We start from the raw sequence: 20,206 nt of genomic DNA, 5'->3' as shown, positions 1-20,206 counted from the left end.
TACAGTTCATCCTAGTTTCTTCTTTTTGAATATTTATAACTCCCTTCTCCAACAGTGAGAAACCCAGATCCTATTGTCACAGGTATTATTTTCTTGTTTGATCTGTATCCCTGGGGTAATGAGGCTTTCATCTCTGCCTGTCTCCTCCCCGTGTGGATATCCTTCTCAGGCTCTGAGACCTCATGCTAGGCACCCCTCCCCTCAAGCTCTGGACATCCTTTCTTACTGCACTAGAACTTGACCTCCCTGTACTAGGTACTTCACCATGACCACCCAGATTAGATACCTTCCCCCTCTCTTTGAACTCTGTCCATGCAAGGCTTCCCCCTGCATAGAATTCCTCCTTGCTCTGTTTGTCTCTGACTCATCATATCATAACTCCATCACTCCACCTATGGTCACTCTCCTCACCTTACTTGGGCTCTGACAATACTTCTTTGTGTGCAAGAGGCAATTATATTTACATGTAAGTCCCCCTGAAGGCTTTGCTTTGGACACATTGATCCTACTAAAATGTGGGTGGGAAAAAAAAAACACTTATTGGTGCAAGGAGTGACTTGACAAGAAAAGAAAAGGGCACTTTTACATCTCATCTCATTTTGCTTTTTCCTCAGAATAAATTGCTTTGCAGCTTGGCCCCAGAAATCTAAATTATAGATGACCTTGAACATCAGACTAAGGCATTTGCTCTTTATTTGAAGTAAAAAATGGATACAATATGAATGAGTTTGAACAGGGGAAAAAAAAATCATAGTATTGTGAAGAAAACTTTAGTTTCTAATGACCAAATTGAAAAACATCATGAATAGGTTGTACATTATATTAACCATTTTTTAGGATGGAGAGTAGAAAGTTAACAAATTTAATCACAGAAACTGTTTTATAGTTGGGATGCTGATAAGCTGGTTTAATAGTAAGTAATATATTTATGTTATTTGGATAAATCTGCCTTGATATTATTCCCTGACTTGTTACTGTCTTGCCATGACCACAGAAATCAATGTTTACCTTGCTGATATTTATAACAAGTAAGGTATCATAAACTGTAGTGAATATCTAGAATAACTGACTTCATCTAAGTAAGAAAAATGTATGCTTTTCAAAATTCTTTTTCACATTTAAAGGAAAGACTATTAAATATTTGGGCATTTGATGTTTTTAACAGGAGAAAGGCATGCAGATTCTATTTAGTAAGTTTTACATGTATAGGAGACCCTTCACATTCAAAATGAAGCAGAGCCCAGCCCTTATGTACTAGGTTGGACAAAGAATAGCAAATCATGAAAATATGGCAAGACAAAGGGTATGTGGAAAAGGGACGGTTAATTGTGGAAAAGTAACAGGAAGATCAAGGTTACTCTAAGGTTTGTAGGATTTCTCTTAACCATCTCTGGTGAGTGTCTTTCTCCTGGCATAAGAAGGGAACCTTTCATGTGGAAGTTGTATCTCCTACTTTCAAGAATAAAAAGGAAGGTCAGGGGACGCGGGGTATAGCTCAGTGGTAGAGCATTTGCCTGGCATGCCTCAGGTATTCTTGCAGTTGCTTTTTTACAAATGTCTTTAAGTAAAAAATAATCAATGTGCCAAAGCAGCATATCTTGGAGTGGCATACTTGATTCTCTACAAACTCAACATGTAGCCATAAAGACCTACCATTTTTCCTTCCAAATATACCTTCATGTTCCTTCTTGCTTCTCATCTTTCCTTTCTCCAAAACTCTCTCTCTACCTTGCTCCCCTCAGATTTCACATCACCCTTAAAGTATAGCCCAAACTCTTTAACTCCTCTTACAAAGCCCTTTCAGGTCTGGACCCCACTTTCTTATTCCACCCCATGTCACCCATCTCCCCTTTACCCTGTGCATTCTGGTTGTGTGGAACTTCTTGACCTGCTCTCTTGCTTCTGAGGCTGTGCATGTGCTGCTCTCTCTGTGTGCATTTGATTTTGGAGAAACACCTTCAGCACTACTTAATTACTATGGAAACTAAGATATAATGAAACTCTTTTATTTTCAATACACAGACTGGAGAGATCTGCCCACATGCTCTTTCAACTAGGTCAATAGTGCTTGACATCAACTGACTGCAGGCATCAGAACCCTCGTGGCCTCAGGTGTCAGCTCCCAAGTTCACTGGGCAGATCCAGAGCAGGGTAACATGAAAGAACAAGGAGAGAGAAGATAACCATGCAGACAGAAGGCAGAGATCACTGGAAGGGTGAGAAAGGTCCACAGGGGAGCATGAGAAAGGAAATGAAGGAGTAGAAATGGAGAGAAAGAGGGGGGGAAAGAAAAGCAGTTGAGAGGAAATGTGAAGATAAGGTTACTGAAAAGTGAGGTTGATTATCAGAGGAAATATGGAAATAGACAATGAATGTTTCAGAAGAAACAAAAACCTCTTACATATAACAATTTGAAGTCATGGAGATATTTTATTGCTTAAAATTTACAAGGCTGGCTTTAAAGAAAACCTCTCTGACCTCTGACCCATGGTCAGGTCTGAGGAGACTATGCTTTGGTTTGTCCACATGCTGAAGTCCACAGCCTCCCATCAATGCTAAGGGAACATCCTCTGGTGAAGCAAATCAAAAGTGAACTTTGGTACTGCATCGTAGTTTGTGGCTATCTTAACTTACATAAGAAATAGGGGGAAAAGCCTTAGATCACATTGCCTTGAGTTTATATAACATTGTTAAAGACTTCTCTGAGGTAGATAGGAGATCTGTAGGTTTTTAGCCCCCATTTTACAAAAACGTAAAATGTAAAGAAAAAAAAACCCAGGGATTAAATTGTATACAAACAAAGTCTAGAATGGGAATGTTTTGGCTTAGTTGTCATATTTTTAATCAGGTGCAACAAAACTAAGCTAATTCCACACGAGAATGATAAAAATGTTTCAGTTGGTCCACATTCAATGTGGCCAAATAAAACCACATTTCAGACTTATTCCCCTGAGTGCAAAACTAAGAACTATGCTCTGGTTTCACTTTTAGTCCTATTTCTCTTCATTTGAAGGTTTCCCTTCAGATTTGAAGGCTGCCACTGTCTTCTGATATCATTATTTTCACTCACAAGCTTTGGCTGATGGAGTATTGGTTCCACAGGCAAGTGACATGCAAGAGCTGCAGGGCAGGGCCTTCCTCTCCTGTGGCCACCACAAGGGGAATCCTAAGAGCACTTCGTGGATCTTACAATCACTTGTCTTTTTGTGACATCATAAAGTTCAGTACTAGCAAAGTGTGGGTTAAGGTACTTAGTACTGTGGGAGGGAGAAATGGGCAGGAGCAGGCCCATTTCTCTGCCCTCAGGACACTTAGTATGGCTTGTAAAAAATGTCTGCTCTTCCTTTTTCAAACTTGCTTTTCTCTGGCTTCTCTGTCCTCTAGTTGATATGATTTTTCTGGTTTCTGTTTTTTTACACTGTCATATTATGTTCTCATTATTCTTTCAATGTTGGACTAAATAAACCCTAGGGTATTGCAAATCTGTATTTCCCTCAGAAAAGAATGTGCTCTTCATTAATGCCAATGATTTAATATTCCATTGGCTTTCACAACACAATAAGCAAGACTTTCTTAGGTAAATTTGTTTTTACAAGGCGTTTAAAGTAAATTCTGTGGGTTTATTGCCCAACATGAAGTAAAACTTTCCCCAGAAATACAGCAGGGTTCACAGAATCCTCTGCATTCACAGAGCCTTGGGGCCAAACATGACAACATAGGAGGAATAGGACTCTGAATAGTGGGTGTGACCAAAATACAAATAACATTTGATTTTCCAAACTCACAAAGTATTGGAAATCAAAACTGTGATCAAATAAGATTATATGTGAGAGGCATGCTTAAGAGTCGCCACGAACTATGTGTTTTTCCGAAGCCACTGAGCTATCCTGGCATTTCGCTTTTTGTTTTTCAGATTTTCATTCTTTATTGTCTGTAATTTGGCATGAACTGTGATCCTCTGGTGCTCCTCCAACATGTTACTGAAAAACTGCTGCAGCTGGAAGGACAGAGAGACAAGCCAATCAGTGCAGTCTAACTTTTCACTTACACAATATAAAACAAAGCTCATACCAAATGGCAACATGATTCTGAAAAAGGGTAATGAGAGTAGCAGGAATGTGTATACCTAGATAATGTGTCCCTGGGGAGACTGGTGACTGAGACAAATGTGATGAAGACCATGCTTACCCAGAAAAGTTAAATGCAGATTAGAAGGTTCACGAAACAGAACTTTGTCTATTCCCAAAGCACATCCTAAGCCTCCATAAATATTTACTGAATGTTATGTAAGTTTTGTGGACAGAGATACAGTGAGACTCTTTTGTATCTCAAAGGAAATTTTACAATTTCCAAAGTTCAAAACGGGTATATACCACAAATTTTATTTTTTATTTTTTAATATTTTAGTCAAATTAACAGTTTGCAGATGGCATGATTATATATTTATAAAATACCGAATATCCAACAAAAAATATTAGAACTAATAAAACATTCAGTGAAGTTGCAAGATATAAACCCAAAAAACAAAATTCAATAGCATTTCTAAACATGAATAGTAAATTATCTGGGGAAAAGAAAAGCAGAAAAACAACCTTATTTCTGGTAGCTACCAAATAACTAAAATAAAATTAGTCAAAGAGGTGAAAGAACCTTACAATAAAAACTAGAAAACACTGATGAAAGAAAATGAAGAGGGCACAAAGGAAATGGAAAGACTTCCAATGTTCATAGCCTGGAAGAATCAATTTGGATAAACTGTCCATACTCCTGAAAGCAATCTACAGATTCAATGTAATCCTTATGAAAATACCAATGAGATTCTTCATAGAACCAGAAAAACAATTCTAAAATTTGTATAGGATCATACATACACACACAAATACACCTGAATAGCCAAAACAATCTTGAGTTTTTTTTAAAGAATGCAAGAGGCATTGATTGTACTACCTAATTTCAAAATATATTAGCAAAGTTATAGTAACTAAAACAGTATGGTATTGACATAAAAACAGATATATCGGGACTAAGGTTGTGGTTCAGTGGTACAGCGCTTGCCTAGCATGTGTGAGGCACAGAGTTTGATTCTCAGCACCACGTAAAATATATAAATAAAATAAAGATAGTGTGTTTATTTACAACTAAAAAACTATTGAAAAAGGAAAACAGACATATCAACCAGTGGAACAGAATAGAGAGGCTAAAAGTAAACCCACACACATTTATAGCCAACTGAACTTTGACAATACTGCTAAGAACATGCATTGGAGAAAGGTCAGTCATATCAGTAAATAATACTGGGAAAATGGAGAAGCACACACAGAAGAATGAAGCTAGATGATGTTTTAATCACAAAGAAATAATAATGGGGGCTGGGGCTGGGACTCAGTGGTAGAGCCACTTATCTGGCACACATGAGGTGCTGGGTTCAATCCTCAGCACCACATAAAAATAAAATAAAGGTATTGTGTTCACCTACAACTAAAAATATGTATATATTTTTTAAAAAAGAAATAATGATGGAGTAGATAAGAAGGAGGAGGAAGATAGGTATGCCCTGATTTGAACATTACATAACATACATGCATTAAAACATTAAAGAGTTACTCTATAAATATGTGTAATTTTATTTATTAGTTCAAAAAAAAATTAAGAACAATATTTTGACAGTTAACCGATCTTTTGGCTAAATTGTCTCATTGGATCAGGCCTAGAACTTAGTTACTGGATAGTATAATATTTGCCACAATATTATACGTAAGTCAGACCACAACAGAATATGATATTCTGAAAGTCTATTTCTGTGTCAGTGAGTTAGAACTCAGAACACATATCACCATAAGATGATAGTGTACCCATACCTGCTCATAAAACCCACTTAAACCTTGATGCACTTGAGATTGAGTAGTAATCAGGCTATCAAGTTTAATTACTGTGTATGGAAAAGTTCTAGTGGAAAACAGATTAAGGATCTAGGAACTAGCTTTTCATTCTTTCCTTCCCTGCCCACACCTGCCAGGAAGTGGGAGCCACATGTCCACAGCTCCACACCACAGGTGGCATGCTGATGATTGGGCTATTGCAGTGTTGAGAGAGTTGGGGACCTGCAGGACCATAGATGGATTCCATATGTGCTTAAGAGCATGTGTAAGGCCAGGCTTCTTGCAGAGTGGAGCATTAAGACCAGGCCAGAAGTGTGAGGGTATATGGAAGCTGTGTGGGTGAGTAGGGACAAGGGACTCAGATGACTTCTTTTTCATTTTCCTTTTTAGTAATTATTTAGTTATTATCATGTGAACTGACTAATATGTTCTAGTAGGACTGTTGGACACTAATACTTTGACAAGGATATCCATCATAACTAATTTTCAGAATTGCAATAATAACTACTGCTAAATAAATTTTCGTGCATTTTCCCAAAACTATAGTAACTATAGTTTTGGAAGTTCGAGGATTGTTAAATTTATACCAACTGTATTCTTTCATTTATTAAACAGCACCACAAATTTACTGGTTTCTGTAAAGCCAAAGATGAACTAATATGCATTGGAATATACAAACAAAATCTCAGTCTTGATCCTGGAACCTTCATTCCCATCATGTTCTGGGTGTGCCTTCCTCCCTCCTATGTGGGGACTCCCTGATACATCAAGTTCTGACAGTTCAGCCTCAAGCCAGCCAAACCCCAAACAAAGATAATTCCTTCAGGAATTCCCTCATGATTACTGCATAATAGACTGTTTCTTTCTCTCTCTCTCTCTCTCACTCTCTCTCTCTCTCTCTCTCTCTCTCTCTCTCTCTTTTTTTTTTTTTACTTAGGATCAAATATTAGGCCTTGAGGTCCTACACATTTTTTTTTTGTTTGTTTACTTGCTTGGGGAGAGTTGAGTTTCCTTTTTTGTTTACACAGCATCTTCATGTACATATTAATATAGTTTCAGGCCATGATGTTTAATTTAATCAGTTTTATTGGAATATAATTTGTGAACAATAAGCTGATCAGTAAGCTGTATAGTTCAATGAGTTTGAGCCATGACCTTTGAAACCACGGCTTCAATCAAGAAACAGTACTCATTTTCATCACTCAAAACAATATTTTGACAGTTAACTCATCTTTTGGCTAAATTGTCTCATTGGATCCCTCTTGGGCTAGGGAAATAGCTCCATTGAGAGTGCTTACCTCTCATGCACAAGGCCCTGGGTTCAATCTCCAGCACCACGAAAAAAAAAAAAAAAGAATTCCCTCTTGTGTTTTACAGTTCATCCCTCCTTCTGTTCCAGGAAGCCATTGATCTGCCTTTTTTGTCACTTTAAATTTTCCTAGAATGCAACTGGATTCTTGTATTCAACATAATCAACTTAAGATTCATCTGTATTTCTACACAAATTCATTCCTTTTGTATTTGTACTGTTCCACTGTGTGGTGACATTACAATTCACCCATTGTAGACATTTAGATGACTTCCATTTGGGGCTAATGTGAATAAAGCTGCTATGTATAAATCTTTCTATAGACAAAGGTTTTCATTTTCTCAAGCAGAAATCTAGAATTGGAATTGTTATGTCATATGTGTCTGATTAACATTTAAAAATTGCCTGTTTTCCTAAGTGATTGTACCATGTTACATTGCCACCCCCGGCCATTCAAAGGAGTTCCAATTGTTCCATGTCTTTCCCAACTTTCAGTATTAGAAATCTAATTTTGCCTATGCAACTGGATATGTGAAGGTTATCTCTCTCTCTCTCTCTCTCTCTCTCTCTCTCTCTGTGTGTGTGTGTGTGTGTGTGTGTGTGTGTGGTGTCCTTTTGTCCTTTTGTAGACATTTTCTTTCCCCTCTCATTTTACTTTCTGATTATAGTATTCTTTTTTTTTTCCTTCCAGAACTATACCTCTCCCATTTCCAGTGCCTGGAGTTTGAGCTGGGCTAGCTCCAAGTTTGGATACATGAGACCAATCGTAGTATCCTAGGCTCTATCCCTCCACGGCTACACACAATGATTAGTGCTAAGACAAATCAAAGTCCTTTTTCCAGGACAGAAACCTGAAGGTGGGTAAGAAAGGATTACTTTTTCTGCAACTGAGAGTGCAAAAAGTCATGTAAGTTGGAGCTTCCACATGAAGAAAGCCTGTGTAAGAAGAACCGCAGCCCAGAGGAAAGCAAATACAAGATATGGAAAGCCCTGTGTTAGGCTTCAAGAATACAAATACGGCTGATATTATCTCAGTCCTTGAGGAACTTATAATAACCTCACATGGTCATCATATTCACACACTAATTTCAGGATAATGTGGTAAGCACTATGATAAAGACACTCATAGGATGATTTGGGGGCATGGAGGAAAACAGGGTATAAATCTATTTGTTACAAAATTCCTAGAATATGTGGTTGGAGCAGGATCTTAAAGGGCAATTAGGAATTATCCAACCAAAGCAGAGATGGGGAAGATACCAGAAACAGAAGGTACAATGTTTCTGAAGTCTAGAAAACATAAAAAAAAATGATAACCTAATAAAATCTGTAAGCACTATGTATACTTGAGGGAAAGTATGTGGGGTATTTGTTAGTCTCTCTTGCTTTCTCATACTCAGTGGTAATATAAGCAAAAGTGAAGCCAGAGAGTAAAGCAGAGGCCAGATGATGAAGGGCATCATGTACTAATTAAAATATTTTTAAAGTTTATTCTAAAAGCTATGAAGAACCCCAAAGAATGGATAAATGACTGGCAGCAATGTAAAGGAAGGCATGAGGGGAAGAGCAACCTGGGAGAGGGAGCCCAGGCCAGTCCACTGTAGCAGTTCAGGTGAGCAAGAATGAAATCCAACCCTCCATGGACAGACATGTCCATTTCAGAAGGATAACTAAAAACCACTTCCTTTACAGTGATAATACCACCAATGGAAATATAGAGTATAATAATTTAGGTAAGCATGTTATTTTTAATTTTAGCAAATCCAAATAGTATCATAAGTGCTTTCCAAATTATCATATGTTTTTCAATGTTTAAGGTGCTTACCTCCATGATCTGTAGATCTGTACTTATGGTTCTTCCAATTACGTACATTAGAGTAACCAGTGACTGTGTTCCATACCTACAAAACAGTAAAAATGTGATTCAAGGGTCAAAATTATTTTGCAAAATAAAGCTGTGTTTTGTGCAGCAGATAAATACTAAATGTACAACCCTTATTAATTGCTATCTCCCGAATCCAGGCAAAAACAGGAATGAAGTCCAATTTCATCTTTTAATAGAAAATCTGTTGTATAGAAAGTTCTATTAGCACTAAAGACATTTATAAATACTGAGTTGTGTAACAGTTTTTGAAGTTTTATTTAAATACTAAAAGCTCTTTTAAAAGCAACAACTGTGCTTATTTTTTTAATGAGGTAGTTAGAATACGTGTTCCATGTCTCAAATTAAGAAAATTTATAAGGCAGTAAATAAACATGTAAAATTATGGCCCTTAAAAAGCAATAGTTGGCATAGGGTCAGTTTCAGAACCACTGACTAAAGTACCGTGCACTGTATTAAAAATGTTGTATTAGTTATGTTTTTGGAGAGAGGATTCCTATTTTCAGGTACTCTCAGAATGTTGATGATCACTGAAAACTCAGTCCCATGGCAACCTCCAATAGGCATGGTAATTAAAAAATGCCCTTCAGTCAGTGTCCTTGAATATCTAACAAGAATAATCTGAAAAAAAAGCTGTTGCTATGGAAAAAGAGCAGATACATACCTGTCCAAAGTGGTGTTGCTGTAGCTAAAAATGTAAATTAAGGACTTTTGATGCATTAAAAGAAAGAGAGAAAAATTAAATTAAAATAAGATTATTATAATGGACTGAAAAATAAATGGTTTCATTGCCTTGATAATTAATACATGCAATTGATTTAGTTCAAAATGCCTACTTGAAATTAAAAATTGTAAGAGTTCATTTGCATATGTTCAAATAAAAGAGAAAATTGAGCTTTCAGTTTTTAGGGTCCCAAGTTTGTCAAGCTATGGCTACTGGAGCAAAGAGAGGACAAAGCAAACAAACCTGTGTCTATGGGGAAAGGGTAAATATCTCTTTGTGCTCCATTTTAAAGAGACAAGTAGAAAAAAAAAAAACCCAAAGCATAAGAAATTTGAGTTTCAAAAAAATCAAGCTTCAATCTTAAAGACAAACATAAAACAGAAGAAAACTGTCTACTATGTCAAATGTGTGATTTTCTGCCAAATACAGGAGAAAGGTGACCCCAAGCGATGGAGCTGGGTTTGAAATCATCTTTATCAAATTTTAGAGTGTAAAAAATGGAACATAGAGTTAGATGCAGGCTTTAGCAGATTGAATGAGATAGTGTGTGTGCAAGGCCTACCAGGGTCCCAAACAACTCCACTCCTTCCCAATCTCCTCAATCTCAGGAGTTGTTTTTGAGAAAGACATGATTTACCTCTCTTGAAAATGCATTCTCTTTCATTATTACTAATCAAAAATATATGCATTACCAATAGTTTATACTTCAGAATTCCGATTTATTATAATTAACATGAAGAGCCAATGTATGTCAATAGTTAACCTTTTATCCTTCATAAAAAGAAAATGGTAACTAATATTCAATTTTAGTGTGGGTACAGTGATTTGGCACTCTAGTATGGTTGACTTTCAGCCTCTCCCATTTCTCATAGTTCTCCCCACTGTCCCTAGCCAGGTCTGATTGCTTGCAGAGAGCATGGCCACCAGGTCATCAGGGAAGCATTGAGGTCTAATTCAGGGCCTGGCCACTGCACTCTGATAACATCTCAGTTTGTTTTTGCTCCTCTGCAACCTTTTCAACCCTGTTTCCATCATGAAATACAACAGAGCAGAAGAGAAAATGAACCCCTGCTTTCAAGCTTAGGACTTAAGCAATATAACAGCAGTAGGAGAAATCATGTGTTTAGGGAAGATGAAGAAAGGATGCATTTTGGACCAGTTAGGTGTGAAATTGATTGAATTTTGTATTCAAATAAAACTAGGGTTTTCCTATCAGCCGTGAAGCCCACTTAACAAGAATGGCAAGGGCATGAATATCACTTTTATCACATACAATAAAAGAGTCACAAAAATATTATTGTTTTACTCTTGCTCAAGTTCTTTCATAGGATCCATCCATAGCTGTTACCTATTGACTTTCTATAACCTAAAAGGTATCTTTTATAAGACAAGGAGTCTCCCTTGGAGTCGGCATTCAAAAATTCATCTTTGATCCAACAATTAACTAAATCCCCCCAGCTGCAAGTGTAATGCCCTGTACATGGGAGTGGGAGCAGTTGACCACTCCAGGCCCACAAGAATCAAGTTATCTTACTGAATCAAATGTTGAACATATTTATCTGGATTAGATTTCCTGGGAAGAATGCTAGACCTGGCTGAGGGGAGGAGAAAGTCTGTGGACTGCTGTTGCCAGGGTGTTCATGCAACATTTATGATTTTACTCTAGGAGACAACGTCCACAAGACTGCCTGCACGTCATGGTGAAACATGCCCATGACTGCTTGAGACAGGGGAAGGATGTACTTAAAACCAGTGTTGACCACTGCATGCCCACCAGGACCAAAGCTAGACATCCTGAGATGATGTTTGTTTTTGCATTAGATGTGCCGACCAGTCCCCCACCCCATGCCCATCATGTCTGCATCCCTAAGCACAGGATCCCAGAAGGATATCACCATATGAGAGTGGTGAAAAGCCCTCTGGTCATACTAATCCTAATTCCAGATCCTACAGCCAGGACCAAACCCATCACCCATTAAAAACTTTTGAGTCTGGGTTAATTAATTGCCTGTAAAATTAATTGAGAATTGTTTTATGGGTGGTTGTGAAAACTTCAATTATTACAAGTATAAACATTTCTTTCATCCTAATCATGGCATTCCAACAGGGCTAAAGGATGTTATCAATGTCATAAAGTAGAAAATGACAGTATTGAGAAAGAGAAACTGATTGACATAAGGACTCATAATAAAACAGATATACAATCCAGTAAGATAATATTAATAATAATGAACTTTAAGCACTTATTGTGTGCTGAGTACTTTAAGTAGCATTTCATAAACTATCTTAAACATGATTATGGTTATCATCCCCATGTTAGGAATAAAAAAACTGAAGCTTAGATTTTAAAAAATTGTTTAAGGTCACACATTAGCATTCTTCTCAACCTGTGATTGACCTGATTCTACATTTTGTGTTCTTAACTCTATGACATATTATGTCTTTAATGGAATAGCAGGTAGACTGAAAAAACTAAAATCACAGTAAATAAAAGGACAAGAAAAACAATGAAGAGACACTTTCTATAATTCTTAGAGGAATAAACCACCACTTTGCTATAGAGTTCTTTGTAGATCTTCCCACAACCCCCGCCCCCCACATTCTGCAATTGCCCTAATAGCCTTAACACACTATCGGCATTAAGCACAACCAGTATGTGCCTCACAGACACAAGTTAGAAATAAGAAATCACCAGTGAGGAACACACAAAATCAAACTCCGTGGCAGATATTCAAATCCTGTTATAACATGTCCAACCTCTTACCCCCAAACTTATCTCCTCAACCCTATCTTCCCTTTTCCGGTGCTCTAAGCTCCAGCAGATCAGTTTTTGTGACCAGACCCAAATAAGCCTCCCAGCCCTGCATCAAGAAATTTCCTGGTGTCAGGTTCTCATATAGAAGGAGTGTTTTTCCCAAACCACCTGTTCCAATCACAATCTACTCCCCACTTCCTCTTGAATCCCCAAAGCCCTTGAGATCTCTCTTTCACAGCATTCATCAGATCTATGTACTTATCACTTTACCTCCCCATAAGAGCTTGAACTGTATCTTTACATAAAAAATTTAAAAAAAAACTAAGATATTTTGTTACTGGAAAGAACCTTAGAATTTGTCTGATACAACATCTGCCATTTTACAGAGGAGGAAACCAACGCTTGAATGTCAACTAGTACACAAAAAATAAATACATGTTTCAGTTCCAGTTCTGGATGAAAGAGCTGGAAAAAAATGTCTCTCCATTCTATCCTTCTTCTGGAGCATGCGATCTACTGGCAAAAGGACATTTTGTTGACAATAGAGTATCCTATTATGGTTTGAATCTGGAATGTACTCCCTCATGTGTTCAGAAGTAGGGCTTTTAGGCAATAATTGGCTTATGAGGGCTCTGATCTCATCATGTGGCTGAATGAACTATTGGGGGATGGGATCTAGTTGAAGGAAATAGGTCACTGTGAGTATGCCCTAGACAAGTTCATCTTCTCTCTAGCCTCTTCCTCCCTCTATGTTTCTTGGCTGCTATGAAATGAACAGCTTTCCTCCACTATATCCTTCCACCATGATGTTCTGTTTCACCTCAGGACCACAGCAGTGGAGCTCACTGACCATGGAATGAACCTCTGAAACCATGACCCCAAATAAACTCTTTCTTCTCTAAGTTGTTCTTGGCAGTTATTTTGGTCACAGCAACAAAAAGCTGACTAACACATATCCCAAGCTTATGTTCAGAAAGACTGTACCTGTAAGAGGCTAAGTATTCAAAATGCATGGAAAACTCCACATTTCTTTTTGCAGGGCTTTTCAAGACTTTACAATGTTAACATACCTTATAGGTTTACAAAAGGGAGGGTTAAAACTGACAATTTTTAAACAGCTTGGGCCATTTCTACCTTGTTCACAGAAGGCATATCAGTGTTTTCCATGAATAACATTCAGTGGAACACACTTGAGAAACCTTAAGTGATCTGTCACATTTTAGAAAATCCAGCATAAATACTTTTTGCACAGTTAATATAAAGTTTAATTTGGCATAATCTTTTTTAACTTATGCTTTTTATTCTATCTTCATCGTTACATGAAGACTGGTGACATATTAATATTCATGTCAAATATAACAGTTCAGAAAGTGATAATTAAATATTCTGATGTACAAAGAAGTAAACATTCCTGTGCCATTTTAAAGATATATAATATTTTAATTATTAAATTAAAATATTATTTTAATCACTCATAAAATATCACTGTCTATTCTAAATAAAACCATCAGCAAAATTGAACAAAACTATAATCTAAACACAGAAAATAAATGTATTCAATGTAGAAAGCAAACTTGTTTGAATCTGAAAGAAATTTTGTAGTAGAATGTGCAAAAGGAGTGAACAAAGATTAATTTGCCATAAATATGGCATCTATTATATTAGTGTGGTGTTTTCTTGAGTAAACAATAGAAATATTCAAGCCATAGTTAAAAGGCCATGCATTTATAATCTAGGAACTTCTTGGAGATAATGATAAGACTCATTTGGAGTTTAAGAAAGGAATTACTAATATGCTTTTATTTAATTTAATAAATTGACAGATAATAAACTTTTCAAAGAGTAGAATTTAAGCCTCACTAGAATATTGCCAACATTTTTCTGTTCTCTAAATTATTTTGAGGAATAAAAATTAAAACATACCTAAAGTCACTTAAATTAAAAGCAATTTTTGCCGTCTTTAACACCTTTTCAATAGAGCACATGTACAGTGCATCTTCTAATTTTTAAAAAAATTTCATTTCAGAATAGTTTTAAATTTATATGAAAAGTTGCAAAAAAACCTTTCATGTGCCTGGCACTCAGTTTCTCTCTTATGGTTAACATTTGTACAATATGTTTGTCTAATGAATGGGCTGATTGTCCTCTAATTTTTAATAAAGAAAATAAATAAGATTTTTTTTTAATTAGAAGCGTGCCCTTATCATTTATTTTCTCGTCTAGTGACATCTATGGGCTAAAGAGGCCAATATGAGGAATGCATTATCATAGACGAGAGAGAGAGCAGCAAAGTCCAGATATGTGTTTCAGGTGGCACCATACATTTATTTATGTCAGGATTCTATAAAACTGTTTTGAAGTTTCAATTTGCACATGTGCTGTGTATGGTATAAGAAGAAAGAATAATGAATGGAGTGGCTGTTTCCCCCTGAGATCAATGCTGTCCAATTAACCTCTCCACAATAATAGAAATGTCCTTGGTATCTGTGCTGTTCTCTAAGCACACTAAACTCTTAAAACAGGGATAGTGTGATTGAGGAATTGACTTTTAAATTTTATTTACTTTCAGTTAATGTAAATTTCCATATATTTGCTAATGGCTCTCATATTGGGGCAATGCAGCCTCATGTAATTTTAAATACAGCATCTACTGGTCTCATGTTAAACAAAACTAGAATCACCTGGGAAGCCAGTGAGAGATACAGATTTTCTATACTGTTCTAGAAGATTCTGATTTGAAAAGGTTAGATAGACTTGGGCATCTTCATGCTTATTAGCCACTCCAGGTGATTCTGAAACATTGCTAAATTTGGAAGTTTCTGGTTGGGACTCAGGCTTCCTTCTCTGTATGTGGACAACTCCTGGGGTTGACCAGCACCACTTCACTTTGAGCCACTCCAGGACATCCTATGAGGATGCTGAGTGCCAGGCACTACTAAAGAGTAAGCCTGGGAAGTTACTGTACCCTGTGTCTTCCTCGGGGCCCCAACAGTGCTTCAGAAGGAATGGAGAGTGTGACACCTTGTGGTGATTACAACACAGGTCCTCAAGCAAACCACGACACACTTCTTAAATGAGCTGTTTGCCTAACATTTTAATTCCAAAATTGCTACCAAAGAGGTCATCAAGGGATTCTGGAAGAAGAGTCAAGGATGGTAGCTAAAGAGAATGACTGAGAGCAAGCTGACCAACACAACAAAAAGATAGGTGGCTTCATAGACCAGAAAAGCCAGGCCCATTAGACCTAGGTGGGCATGGGGACAGAGGGTTTTGTCAAAAGCTCCAAGGAGAGAGAACAGAGACTAACAAACAGCCCATGAGGCTCAAATCTCTGAAACTTCATGCAATCAGGGTACCTTTGCACATAATTTTGAATTCAAACTCGACTTTCAAATTCCTCATGGAAGTTAAGGCTAAGGAAGGAGGGGATAGTCTTTAATGACCCAAGCAGAACTTGAAGTCAAAATTCACCTCTAAATGACCATCTAAAGCAAATAACCAACAATAACAGATAATCTAAAATAGGAGAAAAGGACAATATTCTTATTATATGGGTATAATATGTATGTTCCATTATGAACCAGAGAAGTGGTACAGTATAGATAAATTCTCATCTGAACATTTAAAATTTCTGAATCAAAACCACCTTTTTGGTGTTGTAAAGGTGTTCAATGAATGTTTACAAAAGGAAAACATTCTATTATTTTGCTGCATAAAAGAATCATACTCAATATTCTTAAATATTTATATTCTACATATTTTGTTTTAAAGAGATATATTTAGAAAAGGTATCTTACAACTTTTCATGTGCTTGGATCTTAACTTTTGGCTGCTTTGTAGCTGCTTAATCTAAATAGCAGGTAGGACAGATTAATTCTGGGCTTTTCAGAATGAATGGTTAAGTAATGTTTTAGAAAAACCAGTCGTGAAGGACGTACTGTCTTGAGTCTTACATGTTTATATATATTTTACCCAACAGAGATGCTAGGAAGCAAGCAAATTGAATCTTAAGTAAGAAATTTAAAGAGCTCAAGGATACAGAATTCAACTATGTAAAAGAAATCTGACAAAAATTTAAAGACATGAGCAACATCCCAGGTCAACATAGTAATGAATATTCTTTCTTTTCTTTTTGGTACTGGGGACATCCCAAGCCCTTTTTAACATTTCATTTAGAGACAGCGTCTCACTAAGTTGTTTAGGGCCTCACTAAGTTGCTGAGGCTGTGGCTTTGAACTGAGTATCCTCCTGCTTCAGCCTCCCGAGCCGCTGGGATTTCAGGCATGTTCCATTGCACCCAGCTGAGCATTATTTCTTAAAGATAGTGTGATGAAATAGTCACAAAATAAATGAATGGATCATGTATGCACAAAGCAAAACACAATCTGCTCAAATCTGCATCTCTTTAAGACAAACTTCTTCATGGGTGTGATGGGAAACCGAGGTAGATAAATATCCTGTGCAAATACATTTTCATACAGAAATTCAAAATTGAAGGTAAGTAATGGCTTCCCATTTGTGGTGAGACAAAATGCAGGAAAGATCATTGCTTCTCTAAACCATTGCAAAGGCAGTGCAAAAGACTCCTGTGTCAATGCCAGTCAAAAGCTGGCACAGGTCAGTGACCTAAATAGAAGAGAGATCGCAGCTTCCTTCTTACCTTTCAATCACAGCTTGCCAATTGTTGATTAAGAAATCCTTTGCTATGTACCGGCCAACTTCAGATGCTGCCACAGCTTCCATTACATTTGTTTCATTAAAAGTGAATGGAGATGTAGTGATGGCATACTCCATATATCTTCAAGAGTGCATTTGCAAAAAAAAAAAAAAAATTTTAAAAAATTCAATACAGAGTCAAATAAATTGAATTAAAATCCCATGGTTTTAAGTTAGCAATTCATAAACACGTTTCTTTTTAAATCTTTAGCACATTTCTGTTTTTCTCCTTTTGGTATATAAATTGAATCCCTCCACCAGGAACTTTTAAAATAAGTTGACCACAATCACCTGTTAAGTATCCATGGGTCTTTACTGCAGCTCATTGCATAAGCAAGTTGGATCCTTTCCTCCTCCTTTGTTGTATTAATGTAGACATTTAACAAAAAGTCCCATTCTTTATCACTTCCCAAGGCAACGCCATAACATAAAATCACATTTTTAATTGGATAAGGTATTCTGTAAGGTATAACATGCAATGATATTTCTCACAGTAGTTAAGTTATTCAGGTTGTCACATATTTAGAAGTAGAAAAAATATTTGAAAAAAAAATATTTGAAACCCCAGACATAAAAATCAAAGTAGAGATATAGAAAAGTAATGCAGGAACTGTCATTTGCATTCATGCCATAAGAAAAGATCATCTAATTAGCTTAAAAAGTGAGTTTTCAGAGAGAAGTAAATGAATAGTATGATGTAGGTGGATAAAAGCAATTTGGTCTTCTAACTCATTGTCATATTCCTCCTGTGGTAGAGGTAATGAAGACAAAAATGTAGTCTCAGCTTTCAGTGAGACTTCAAATTTAGAGGGTGGCGGGGGTTGGCGGGGAGATGCTCTGATAAGTTCATAGACCTAATGTGAATAAACAGTCACAATGAACAACCCAATAAGACTCAAAACAAGCAGCAGAGAGAATTCTATGTTAAATGTTTATGGAAAGAATGCACCAGCAATGAGGGGTCCTGGGTGACAATTTACCTAAGAATTTGAATCTTCTATTGTTATGCAAAGACAATTTTTTTTGGTGGCAAGAACCTATAATTTACTCTTTTAGCAAAAGTACCAAAATCAATACAATATCACTCATTATATTAGTCATGGTTTACATTATATTTCTATACATGTTCATTCTATGGATGTGCACCTTTGTATACTTGGATCTACATCTCATTTCCTCCAAATCTCTACCCCTGATAATCACTATTTCATTCTATATAGACGATTGTTTTTTAAAAGGATATTTGAAAAGAAATTAGACAGAGATATTAACCAAGTGAAAACAAAATGATCACTGCCACTGTGAGAACATCCAAAAGATAGAGACATTGGTTCTAAAATATGACACAAACAAGGGAAATTACAGTGTCACTCATACTCGTTCTCTGGATGGTTCATCCATTTTCTGAAGAGTTCTCTTGACAGCTGGAGACAGTCTTCAAGACCCAACCAACATGCAGCTCCAAAAACTTTTTCCAGTGATATTCTTGAAGGAAAAAGTCAAAGAAAAGCATTTCATTTCACATTATCACCTTCATTTTCTTCCAAGAATGAGTGCTTCATGAAAGAATGAGCACTTTAAAGCTTCCTTTCAATAATATCAGGTCTGTTTTTAAAAAATAGCTTTTGTGGATGACAAATGGATTTAAGATTCAGAGAAACTTTTGCTGAGAGGCTCTCAGGAACTAAAAAAACTCCTAAGACTAGTATTTTTTGAAAGTTAGAAATAAATTACTGCCATCTTTCATCTCCCTCAAACACACATGGGTGTACACACACTCCACATCTGTTGTCAATTTCCTCCCTTTGACAGTAATTGCCTTATGGATAAAAAAAAAGTCTTTATAGTATCTGATCTAATACACTTAAAAATAAGGATCTCTCTGCAAGAAAAAGAAAGAAAATAGTTTATTTTGCTCCTTCTGCAGTTTGCTTTCCCTTGCTTAAGTATCTGTTTCTTCCCTTACTCCTCCTGGCTATTGTGTGCATGTACAGGAAAAGAACAGAGGTGTTGGTTTGGTTTGATTTATTTTTATAGCTGAGCAAGGATACACATTGTGATTCAAAGCAAAATAATTTCCAAAATAATAGAGATAAAAGCAACAATAAATCCAGGTAAGAAATCCCTTGCAGTGTGTCTTCCTACCCTCTCCAAGTTTGGGGTCTGGGTAAAAGAAGCCAAACTGGCTGTAAATTTCCAGAAAATGCAAAAGCCAAACGCTGTTGCTCCACCCTATAGTTTCAACCCAGCCTAGCCTGACCTTGTGATAAGCAAAAGTGGAATGTCCAAGGGTGGAGATCCTCTGAGAGAGAGTTCTGGACATTAATTTACATAACTTACTCCCTCTCCCAACCCATGCCAACCCCAAGCTGGCTGCAAAAAGACGGAATTCTGAGGAAATGCAGTCACTCCCCAAGGTTGCTCGAAGAAAAGAACTGGCCTAGGATGCTACAAAAAGTAAGCCACTTCAGTCTAATTTAGGAGAGCCGAGAATACGTCTGGTTAACATATGTGCTGCCTGATGGAGCACATTTGGCCGTTCTGTTCATTCACACAATTTGCCTGTCCATTCTATCTTAGGCAGTTCTCACCTTCTTCCACCTTCTCATGTATTCAGTTCTATGTCCTTCCAGTTACATACCCTAGAGCTAAGATTTCTAGCCTCTCAGAGGGTACAATTGAGGGAATAATCAATGTTGTATATTTTGTATTTCTTTTTTGGTCTTTATTTTTTTTATTGGTTGTTTAAAACATTACAAAAAAGCTCTTGACATATCATATTTCATACATTAGATTCAAGTGGGTTATGAACTCCCATTTTTAACCCAAATACAGATTGCAGAATCACATCGGTTACACATCCACATTTTTACATAATGCCCTATTAGTAACTGTTGTATTCTGCTACCTTTCCTATACTCTACTATCCACCCTCCCCTCC

General features: G+C 36.7%; 1 protein-coding gene across 2 annotated transcripts in view; it reads right to left on the bottom strand.

Annotated features, from left to right (window-relative positions):
* Positions 1–2,410: 2,410 nt before the first annotated feature.
* Positions 2,411–20,206, bottom strand: part of Lvrn (laeverin) — a 77,426-nt gene continuing 59,630 nt past the window's right edge. Inside the window, exons 16-20 of one of the 2 annotated variants that reach the window (XM_015488606.2) lie at positions 18,643–18,750; positions 17,557–17,724; positions 17,210–17,347; positions 9,014–9,089; positions 2,411–3,997 (exon numbers count right to left, since the gene is read on the bottom strand). In XM_015488606.2, coding sequence (XP_015344092.1) covers positions 3,857–3,997; positions 9,014–9,089; positions 17,210–17,347; positions 17,557–17,724; positions 18,643–18,750 — 631 coding nt within the window. In that variant the 3' untranslated portion in view covers positions 2,411–3,856. Of the gene's footprint in view, positions 3,998–9,013; positions 9,090–9,118; positions 9,779–17,209; positions 17,348–17,556; positions 17,725–18,642; positions 18,751–20,206 lie in introns of those variants that run through there. The other variant, XM_048792008.1, reaches the window with a different exon arrangement.

The sequence above is a fragment of the Marmota marmota genome, unplaced genomic scaffold, assembly GCF_001458135.2.
Source record: "Marmota marmota marmota unplaced genomic scaffold, marMar, whole genome shotgun sequence".
NCBI lineage: Eukaryota > Metazoa > Chordata > Mammalia > Rodentia > Sciuridae > Marmota > Marmota marmota.
The sequence above is the reverse complement of the archived record's forward strand: the minus strand, read 5'-3'. Positions and strand labels throughout refer to the sequence as shown.